The following is a 12,277-nucleotide window of genomic DNA, read 5'->3' as shown; positions in this document are numbered from 1 at the left end:
TGATTTGCTTTCCAAAATAATTTTTCTCTTAAATAAGAGAAAAATAAAACGATGCTTTATGACGTTAAACAAATGCAGAAGTAGATTTCTGTTCTAATACGACAGAATGATAGATTTTTTTCTTCAAATCAAAACATTTATTTATTGTTGTTTTGGAAGACTGAAAATCCAACATTTCTGTTTCATGACATGTGTTAGATTTAATGTGACAGGACCATGTCTCTTATTATCCAAGATATTTAGACATGTAAACATTATCTATGGTTACAATAATGTCTCGAGTAATATTGAAATTTCCTTTTTCCATTTCATCTCTGGCTTGTTATCAACGAATCGGAAAACAGCACGTAAGTAGTCAATTCCACATCAGTGTTAATGATAATTTGAATTCACTTATTCACTTTCTTCTCTCCCGCCTATACTTTCTGTTTCAGCCTAGCACAAACTAGACATTAATACGTTATATCAGTAAGTGCTCCTGTATGACAAATATCCATATCATATAACCGAAGAGTATAGCGGAATACTCGATTTTGGGTGATTTAATTCAGCAATTGATACCGAGAAAAAGAAAGGCGGTAAAATGAGGTTATCTTTTTTAAATGAACAATAACATGTCTTAGAGTAATATGACTATTTAGGATATCATTTTTTATGAAAGATAATATTTCTAAGAGTAATTATGAACTTCACAACCACCAGCTTATCTGTTTGTGTTCCTATATATATTGTGTGTTTTCTTGTAGATTGTATGGCATTCACTTTAATGTCAAAATATGCGTACATTCCTCCCTTGAAATCAACTTGAAAAAATGTTAAAGAATAGATAGATTAATCTATTTTGATTTTTTGCATATAATCTTATCATGATTTGCTTTCCAAAATAATTTTTCTCTTAAATAAGAGAAAAATAAAACGATGCTTTATGACGTTAAACAAATGCAAAAGTAGATTTCTGTTCTAATACGACAGAATGATGGAATTTTTTTCTTCAAATCAAAATATTTCTATATTGTTGTTTTGGAAGACTGAAAATCCAACATTTCTGTTTCATTTCCTTGTTAGATTTAATGTGACAAAGACCATATTTCTTACTATCCAAGATATTTAGACATGTAACATATTACCTATGGGTACAATAATGTCTAGAGTAATATTGAGTTGTGATTTCCAATTTGATTTCATCTCTTGTTCTGACTGGGTCAGGAAACAGTAGTTTGACGGGGTAGATTGATTGTGATCGATTATGACTTGACTTAGTGTGTGCATTTATCAACATTAGCACACTGTAAATGGAGAAATCTTATGGACATACGATTTATATATATAAAGAAGTAATCAGGGGAAAGGGAATGAGGAAAGAGGGCGGTTTGATGATTGAAGAAAACCCATTTGGTAGTAGATCGCTTTTAATAAACACAGAGATTAAAAATATATATATGTACATGTCAACTTTACGGGGACATTGAGGAAGTTATTGCTTAAATACCTTGTATTACTGATATTTTACTTCAACCCTTCTGATGTTAAGTCTGTGATGATTTTTTTTATATTTCCTAGTCTAAAGCTTTTAACCTATGTTATTCAAACACTACCCAGAAAATACTATGTAATGAACATAACACAGAACGTCTTGACAAAATGAACATGAAAATATATGATGTCACCTCCCCTTGGAACATTTTTACATATGTAGCAAAAGTTTTGTTGTTTTTAAGGTTTTAACCTTGACATATAGGTGGTATGGTGCATTTCTTTTCTCTCTCAATTTAGGTGAAAGGAGTTTTAATCAGTATCTAGCGATATACGATGGACTCACGGAAAAGTATCGACACATACGCGTGGTATTCACAGGCGCTGAAGGCGCCGGAAAAACTTCCATATGTCGTCGTCTCCTGAAAGAACCTGTCAACCTCGAGGCGAGAGAACCAACTGTAGGGGCTGTGTTACGTCCTGCTTGTTTCTCAGTCAACTTGAATTCAAGAACATGGAAGCATGAAGGTAGTCGGGCACCAAATGATGTAGTGAGGACTCGTTTGGGAGCTGTGGTGAGAAACCAGGAAGCAAGGATTAGTTCGAGAAATGGTAATGTACAGTAGATTTAGAGTTTAGAGTGGTAAAGGTAATATAGCTCCAATCTTTTAACATAACTAAGCCACACTCGTTTGTTGGCGTTGATCAGAGATCCGCTTGCAAAACGATTTAGCATATTGTAGCTACCAACACTGCTGATGTTAAACTTGAAGACATAAAATAATCAAGAACATATGCAATATGATCAGTCCGCAAGTATCCCGTACCATCAAAAGATATAAAATTGAAGAAAGACATATTATATGTCTTGATTTTTATTTTGAAATATGAATCGTATACTATCTGGTTCGAAAGCGGGTTCATAATGGCAACACCAATATTCTCCATCACATTTCACCTGACATTACTTTTATCAGCAGGTTGAATAAAATGTTCGAGATCTTTTGAAAAGTTTACGTTATTAGTTCTATGATAAAACGTGAAATAGCAATTCCAAACTTGGAGTGTTTATTATCTCCCAAAGTCGACAGCTTATAAAGTTACAAATGTTTACCTGTACATATTTATTATTTTAAGGAATATATTAATTTCCATGAGATTAATGAATACTTTGTTATTAACATCTGAATAGATCAATTTTATCCGTTTTAAAAGAAGACAAGGTCGTAATTAATATGAGAGACGTCCCTCTCTAATAAGGTGTATGTGGACTTGATTCTGAATGGACTAAGAAACTCCGGAACTTGATTATTTTTCTTCATTTTCTCAGATTTAAATTGTATCATTTTAAAATAGATATGTCTTACTTCGTGGAGAAAATAACAAAATTAGTTGTGTTGATGCTTTAACCCGGCGACCTCTGCGGAAATGTAATACAGGTAACACTAGATCATCTCTTTGGATTTAATAATCCAATTTACAGCAAAATATACAAAACAGTGTCATGGTGTTTAAGCAGCTTGTCCATCCGTTCAACTCATATGTTCTCATAAAACATACTTATGAAATTGACTACACAAAAACGACAGGGCGCGTAAAAATAGCAGAACTTTAAAGACATACTGAAGATTAAAATGAATGATAAATTGATGAAATTTCCACACTAGTTATTTCTCAAGATTCTTGAAGGCGAATTACACTCCAAAAGTCGAAAGGATATTAAGTACATGTAAACATTTCTAAGAAAACAATACTGGTAAGATGAAGATGTTTCGACAAGAGTACCGACACCAAATATGTCAAATATTACTGGCACAAGTAAGACCTTTTCAGATATGTGGTAAAAAGTTGTAAATCAATCAATTTATCTACCTATAATACAGTTGGGTACGTATTCAATAAGGAATGAGAACATTTCTTACAATAACAACACGGATGTGTAATTCACCTTCAAATTTTCCTTTTCTTTTATTATCCTTTCCGTACTTAACAATTATTTACTCAGTAATCAAAAGGCTTTGTATATAATCACATTGTCAATTGTCGAGAAAAGGAATAGCTCAAACGGTTTAAGAAATGAAGGTGAATTTAAAACCAAAGGACGCTGAACATATGAACATTTAAAAGGAGTACTTAAGATTGGCATGTTGTTCAAATGTTCAGAGCGTGCAACTGCAATACATACATGTATCTAGACCACGTTTTCAAAAACAATTACAGCTATGTAATTTACTTTATTAGTGGTCGGAAGCAGCACAGGAATGCGAGAGCATGTATCATCAGTATCAAATGAACAACTGGAAGAGGCAATAGCAGTCTTACAGACTTCACTATATGCTGACACTGACTTAGCGTTTCTCTCCCTGTGGGATATGGGTGGACACATGTCGTTCCAGGCTTCACACAATGTTTTTATTTCGTCACATGGCGTGTACTTACTAGTCTTCAGATTGACCGATTTTCTCAAAAATAAGCTGGAAACGGGTAAGTAACTGAACAGCGTTAATCATTTAACAAAATAATTTATCTATACTGAATCGTCAAAACCGGCAAATTCTCGGCTAGCAATCAACTCCCAACTGACTGAGTGAAAAGACTAAGGACTTAGAATATCAACCGAAGTTAAATAAGTTGATCATCTACAGAACAATCATCCTACTGGTGACCCCATCATAAAGAGCCTCATATATATTTATTACAAATCGACAATGTATTATAGAATTGTTTATTTTCTCTGCTCTCGTGCTGTCTGTTTGTTGTCCTAGTTATTCTGAATTAACATCAGAAGATACCAGGGATGGGGGCATTCTTAAGTTAATTTAGTTAATTTGGAATTTAAAAGTTAAATTAAGTAATGATGCACTACCAAATATTCATAAGAAAATAAAGGCATTATCACCATCTTATAAACCAACTCTATAAACAAAAAGTTGAAGTATAAATAAGGGAGGATTCTGCTGAAGGTCTATATGATATTTATTAATCTATTCATCTTATATATTTATATAAAAAGGCACGTGTTATTTTAATTAATAGATTTTGAAACTTCTTATGATCTTTAAAATGCACCGTCAAAGCTTTACTTGGCAAAGACTATTTCGTAATCTTATCCTCATTTAATGATAAATGTTTTTTTCTCTTTTATATGGCCACATTTCTGTTTTCCACTTATGATGCTGCCTAACTAGCTCGTGTATATATGAAGTATTTATGTAGTTTGCAGATTAGGTATGTGTATGTATGCAAAAGAGGTCTGAGGGATATTGTTGATTGGCCAGACAGCATCTTCCTCAGAGAATGCTTTACTTCTATCTTCAAGAGTCTAGCTGAGGCATTCAGCTTCTTTCGTATTGAGACTCTTGCTAGTAACAAAATGGTCCGGTATCTGGATCACTTCAGAGTCTGATTCTCAGTTGAAAAGAGTGTACTAGTCAGAACATGTAGTTGTTTTCAATAGAGCAGCACCTGCTACGTCAAACCCTTAGCTTTGATATATAACTGTGGTATAATAAACAGGTCAAACTATCCCTGCGTATTTCGTTGTATAGTTACTGATATACATTCTCGGTTTTACTCGAGAAGCCGTCACCGTCTCCTCTTTCCATCATATATGTTCTCTATATTTTCTACATTACTACCCTTTTTGTTACCTACGTTTTCTACTTTGGTTGTCACTATTACGTGCAGTTATTGTTCCATTATCCGTCATTTATTCACTTCTTATACAGTCCGCCTGAAAAAATGGATCAGAATCATTGGCACGTTTTCTTCGTGTCAACTGAATGCACCACAAACGAGAACGCATGCTCCTCCGATAATTTTCGTCGGTACATTTTTGGATAAATTGAAGGAAAACGAGGTATGTGATAAAAATGTCAGTATATATCTGCTCTCCTAAAACTCATTTGTTATAGATAAGTTTGTCGTTTGTCTTTTTTAAGATGATGTTTAACTTGCGGTGCAAATCCTTATTCATATCTCTTTTCTGTAAGAAACATTTGAATGTTAACGTTCTCCACCATGACCGATCTTGATCCACAATGTGTCATTCAAAATAACCTTGATATTTTTCATGTCTGTTTGAAAAACAAAATTACATTGTTGAATAACAATTGCCAATAATGGTGAAGTCAACAGACATGAATATTTCGAAAGTTACGTGTGTCGTACTTTTTTTTCATTCCAGGATTACAACAAACAGATAGATACGATACGGTCAAGTATCTCAAAATTCCCTGAACTTTCAGCACACCGATTTGTCAAGTTCTGTACAGTCGACAACAGCCTCGGCGATGAAGATAATGACCTAGAAATAGTAAGAGATTTTATCACAGAGGCATCTGTTCATCAGGATCAGTGGGACAGACAAATCCCTACAACGTGGTTAAAACTCGAGATGGACCTACTTCAATTAAGAGAGAAAGGAACAAGGATACTCACAATGGAAGAGATCATCGAGATGAACAAATCATCTCCAGCGCCATTGTCCGATGTTGAGATCAAATTTGCCTTGGAGTAAGTATGTGTGAACTAATAATCAATAGATACATAAACAACTCTTTCCAATAATTGATGCTGAAAGCCAACATTCTGTTATATCAAGCTTAAGTTATCAAAGTTGTGTACTGCATTATCCATTTACCGAATCTATGAAACACATTTTTAGACGCATTTTGTCTTCGTCTTATCGCTATCAAGGCATGAATATATTGTAATCTAACTATTAAAGGCTGGATGCTTTATGCCTACGACACAGGTAAGTACTGAAGATACTATTGTGTTAACTGTACTATAATTACTCGTCTCCTTTGGGTTATAACACACACAAAAAATAATAATTGTCGTATTAGAGTGCTCGAGTTGTTTCACTATAACTCAGCAGGACATTTTGACTTCTTAATCACAAAACCCTATAGACCGTCGGATATTTTGTATATAATTATCAAAATTCGTTCTTTTGAATTTTAACTGAAATCTGATATTGTGTCATTTTATACAATCCTTTTAAGTAAGGTGATTCCTTATATAAAGTTATACCTTACCAATAATGACTGATGAAAAATATTTACACAAATGTCATGGAATTTTATATCTTAAATTCGTTCTCGTCGCATTAATTCATATCGACCACACTTTTTTGATGGCCATGAGTTTATTTATCTGTTATCTCATCTTTATCACTTAAATCTCTGACTTTCTCTTCCAAGTATGCCTCACAGAGTATCACCACCAGGCATATCACACAGCATTATCATCAGGCACAGCTCAAACACTATCATCCTGAGGAACAGTTCACACATTCTCCTTACCAGACAGCACTCACACAGTATCACAGTGTCACATCTTACACTATTTTATCTTCAGAAACAACGCACACAGTATTCCTACAAAGTTTCGCTCATATAGTATTATCATCAGACTTATTGCCAAGCACCGCTTACACAGTGATAAAGTCGGGCAGTGTTCAAACAGTATCACCACCAGGCACGGCTCGCACAGTCCATACATAATCATACAAGACACATCTTACACAATATCGGCACCAGGCTCAACTCTCACAGTATCACCATCAAGCACACCTCACAGAGTGGCACCACCAAACACGTCATACAAAATCCTCATCAAGCACAGCTAACACAGTATCATTACGAGTTACGTATCATACAGTATCACCACCAGGCCCGTCTCACACAGTATCACCACCAGACACATATCACACAGTATCATCAACAGGCCCATCTCAAACGGTATCACCACCTGGCACGTCTCACACAGTATTATCACCAGACACGTCTCACACGGTATCATCAACATCCACGTCTTATACAGTATTATCGGGAGGCACGTATCACAAAGTATCACCACTAGGCACATATCATAGAGTATCATCAACAGGCCGTCTTACATGGTATCACCACCAGGCCCGCCTTACACAGTATTATCACCAGGCACGTCTTACACGGTATCCTTACCAGGCTCGTCTCACACAGTATCACCACCAGGCCTGTCTCACACGGTATTAACAACAGCCGGGTCTCAAACAGGATCAATACCAGACAAATATCACACAGTATCACCACTAGGCACAAACTCACATCTAACCGTATCGTCAACCATTGTGAACAATACTGTATCACAATTCATTCAGTATCATCATCAGGGGATGCTATCAATGTACTTACACCAAACACACACTATCCTCACCAGGCACGTCTTATACAACATTATCACATCATCAGGCCTCACAGGGTATAATTACCAGGCATGTCACACAGCATTATTATCAGGCACAGTTCACAGTATCATCATCAGTAACAAGTCACTCAGTATCGGCATTGTCCACAGGTCATACAGTACTATCGCCAGGTACACCACCTCACACTCTATCATCACCGAAACAAATCACACAGTATTACTCCAAGGCACAGCCCACACAGCATCATTACTAAGTATAGTTCACAGTATCATTACCAGGAACAGCTCACAAGCATCGCCATCGGGCACAGCTCATACAATATTATCACCAAGAAAAAAGTTAAGCTAGATAGTTATATGATATTCATAAAAAAACAAACAACTGTTAAAATTTGCTGTGATGAAAAAAAGGAAATAATTTTGATATTGCTCGATTGAGATGATATTATTGGTTTATTTTGGATTAAAATAACACATTCCGTTTTAGATACCTTCACTGCACGAGGTCAGTTATATATTTTCGGGAGTTTGACTACGTCATCAACGACCCCCAGTGGCTTGCCGATTTCTTCAGTATCCTGATTACCGATGACCAATTTCTCACTGAAGGCGACCTCTTAATGGCCAGGGACCAGGAACTGTACAAAACAAAGGGCGAGTTGACACAGGAACTGATTGAAGACCTTTTACGTCTGGAGAAGAACCAAGCTTTCATTCCACATAAATCCATTCTTCTGGCGCTGATGGAAAAATTTGGATTGATAGTGAAAATGCAGATGTCAGGATCCGAATCTGAACATCGACGGTTCAGTGAGACGTATACAATCCCCAGCAAACTTATGGAACTGCAGAACATCGATGTAATAACCAGAGAGGTCACCAGCCTTAAGAGACAGTTTGTTGTTTCTAAAGCGTTATGCTTAGTATTCAACGATGTCTATGTACCTGATGAGTTGTTTCACAGAATCTTCGCCGAAATCCTCAGGACGTACACATCAACATTTTTGTCAACACAAAGCCTCGAAACAACGACTGAAATGGATCAGATGAGACCAGGAAGCGGTAACGCGTATCTTTATAGAGGTTTCGGTTGTTTCGAGATTAACGACCTCTGCGGAATTATTCTGTCTATGCAGCCTGAGAGGTCCACCATTGCCGTGACAGTATTCAGCCGAACGGAAACCGTTCTTCCCGAAGGATGCGGCAAACTTGTCAAGGTCTCGATCGAAAGGATTCTTCGTGACGCTTTAGAAATGAGTAACCAGCAACACTTTCAGCATACATACAAACTACACTGCAACTTCTTCCTGGGTCCATATGACACCCCTGTAGATCTGTACGGCGTCACCCACTCAGAAAGGGGCGTTCCATGTAAAGGGGTAGAGTGTCTAGGGCAACACCTTCTGTCAAGAATAGACGCCAAATTTTGGGATATCACACAGGTATAAAACTTATTATTTAGTATTAACACGTCAGCGATCAAATTTTAATTACAGTTCCCTGTTGTATTGTTTTCATTTTTTGTCTTACTTATGGACATGACTTCGTGATGGAGTATTTCAGATAAAGAACCAATGCACCTGCATTAACATTCTTGGTTTTATTACATCAAAACCTGTTAAATTGTAGTAATTATATATTTATTATTTGTGTTCATTGTGGATTGATTACGCGACATATTTGAGACATGCTTTCAATTTGTTTGTTTTCCTGCAAGAACACAATACGATATAGTCTACACATTTTTGCAACATTTCGGCCAAATACTATCCACTACAACAAACTTCTGAAATGTATATACAAGCAGTAACTAAACCATTAGCGTTTGTTTTAGGATTCCGCACGAGTTCCAGTGCATAGGTCGATAAGTGGTATGTATAGATCTATAAATAAGTATATAACTACTAAACCATCACTGAAAGCTCTTAAGCTTCATAAAAACTGCGTTGTTTGTGGATTTATTTTCAATAGCCAGTCGAATTGAGCTATCAACATTTTCATATATAGTATATGTCTACATGCAAACGATTATATTAATTCATTAACATGTCAGTTTAATGGCTCAACAATATTGCAAAACTTGTTAATTTTCGTCCTTGTTTATTTTACCGTGTGCTGAATTATCTCTAAATTACCATAAAAAGATTATTTATTAAAATCGTCATATTTTGGCCTTATTTCAAGTTGAATAAATTATATTATGGTTATATTTCAGAACCGGCAAATGAGGACACAACGTTTCCTGACAGAAGGCCAACGCCGCGGGAACTTGGTCGTCTGTCCCGTCTAGTAAGCGCCTCGTCATATCAGCTGTTGTTTGTAGAGCTTGGTGTTTCTATACCAGAAATCGATCACGCTAAGAATGATTTGTTAAGCTTATCGACAGTAACTCTGATCACCAAACTGTTTCTGAATTGGTCCAATGCCTACCCGAATCAGACGTTTCAACACATCACACAGGCTATGAAGAACGTTGGCATGGCAACTGACCGGGTTGTTGAAATGGTCGAAACGGAAGCGGAACCACCAGGTGAAGGTACGGAGAAAATTACATCATTTACACAGTACACTTGTACTTCCTTTTCTTTAAGACTGATTTTTTTACACTTCCAGTTTATGTGTACTTGATTCCATCCTAGATTCAATGAAGGTTATAATGGTTCGATTCAGACACTATTATAATGACTTTAACAGCTGACCCATTTTAATATTGTCATGTTTGTTGTTGTCATGAGATGTCTGCAAATAATGAAAATGTAGAAACATACCTTTCGGTAAGAAAATGTAGAAGCCTATTTATTGTATTCTAAATCTTTTAGATATAAGTATCCTTATATACTTAATTGTAAAACCATCTGATTCAATCATACATAGCATTAACTAAGAAAATTTATCAAATTTGATGACTTTTCCAGTTACGATATAAATGAATCATGATAAAAATCTTCATGAGCTATCACCTAATGTAAAGAGATAAACCAAAACGTGATATTTTCCATTAGGAATGATGTGATCATTTCCCGTTCAAAAAGAAGAAATGCTAGATCTTGGATTCAGAAGGTCCATATTGTGATAAAGCATTCCCAGCCCCCTCCTTCCATGAAAAATATTCCACCTGAGTTCGAGGAAGACTTACTCTCATTTTGCCCAGAAGTTATGACAGACGTGAAGATATCTATATTTTGAAGGGTAGCGAAACATCAGAACATGAAAACTTATTTGAGAAACTATGTTTTCATAAGCCCAAATCTCTAATTAAGATATGTAAAGAGATATTTTATTACCGGTGCTAGTTTTGTGGTTTTATTGATTTAGAAGATTTCATGTTATAGCTAAATATTACGCAATAGTTCCTGACTCCCTTTTTTATTTTTTCGTGTCATTATTTTCTTTGTTTTATATAGTACCATCAGAGGTTTTGGGTAGATCTCCAACTGATTCAGAAATCCAACAAATCATCAACTACATCGATAAAGCGTTCTACAACCTCTACTTAGAGATCGGATTATCACCTCCAATCATAGAGCAGCAAATGGTAAACTATCACCAAAACGTCAGAGGAGTGATGACAGCTCTTCTTCACTGTTGGAGAGATACTTTCCAAGAGGAGGCAACTATAGGCAGATTGTTGACAGCGATGAAAATGTGTGGGATGGACTGGTATACAACAGCAAAGATCTGGCCAAGATGTCAGGGAGAAGTTGTTACTAGACCAAAAAAAAAAAAATCAAGAAAAACGTAAATGTTCAGTCATGTGACATGATATACTGAAAAAAAACAAAACACATCAGTACGGATCAACACGAGTAATCTATTCAATTTTTTAAGTTAATTGATGAATCAAATCCAGGGAACATTTCTAATTATAGTAATTACCGTACGGCCTGTGGGATATTATGTGTTTTCTTGTAAACATTAGGAAAATTTCTCGAAAGGTAAAACTCTTAACTTCTCTGAAAGTAAACAGAATATATGTTGTGAAAAGATATGGATTCGAATGAGAAGCTTAAGTTTAAGTTTCATACATATTGTTTTATCACTAATATCAAAACAATCGACCAGAAATTTTAACATTTTTGTTATATTTGTCACATGTTGTAGTTTTTTTATTTTTTTATGTAACAGTTTATTGATACATAACTTTTCTATTCTCGTGGTGACGAGAGTCCGAAACATTATCATTGTATACCTACATTTAGATACTTATTGGGATTCACATTAATGTACTGTTACATGTAGAATCCCTACCTGTACAATGGAGTGCTATCTAAACGGAGAACAGTAGACAAATTGGATCATAGCAGTTGGTTAAATCATATTAGAGTTTGTAAATATTTCGTTTGCTCATATTTTGCCCTAGTTTAATTGAATTTGAGCTTGTATTATATTTATGTTCACATGTTGGTATTTTTTCATGTTTTGTACACCATTGATGAGACAAAGTGTAGATATGGTCTATTTACGGCAGAAATTCAAAAAGAACAAGCAGATTCATGGAATTTATATCCCCCGCTTTCCAAACATATTGTAAGTAAATATTTTAGTGGTTAGGAGTAAACATGTCATAATGCTATGTAGAATGATATATTCTCTTGAACTATGATGTATT

At 35.4% G+C, this 12,277-nt stretch overlaps 1 protein-coding gene across 1 annotated transcript; it reads left to right on the top strand.

Annotated features, from left to right (window-relative positions):
* The first annotated feature begins 2,057 nt into the window (after positions 1-2,057).
* Positions 2,058-11,645, top strand: LOC132546736 (uncharacterized). The gene is made up of 8 exons (XM_060210453.1): positions 2,058-2,073; positions 3,715-3,957; positions 5,202-5,332; positions 5,660-5,988; positions 8,156-9,110; positions 9,503-9,539; positions 9,884-10,204; positions 11,073-11,645. Coding segments are annotated over exons 1-8 (2,355 nt in total). The 5' UTR covers positions 2,058-2,072; the 3' UTR covers positions 11,411-11,645.
* The last annotated feature ends 632 nt before the right edge of the window (positions 11,646-12,277 follow it).

This window comes from Ylistrum balloti, unplaced genomic scaffold (assembly GCF_031769215.1).
Source record: "Ylistrum balloti isolate Yb309-2 unplaced genomic scaffold, AGI_CSIRO_Ybal_v1 Utg369910, whole genome shotgun sequence".
Classification (NCBI taxonomy): Eukaryota; Metazoa; Mollusca; class Bivalvia; order Pectinida; family Pectinidae; genus Ylistrum; species Ylistrum balloti.
The sequence above is the reverse complement of the archived record's forward strand: the minus strand, read 5'-3'. Positions and strand labels throughout refer to the sequence as shown.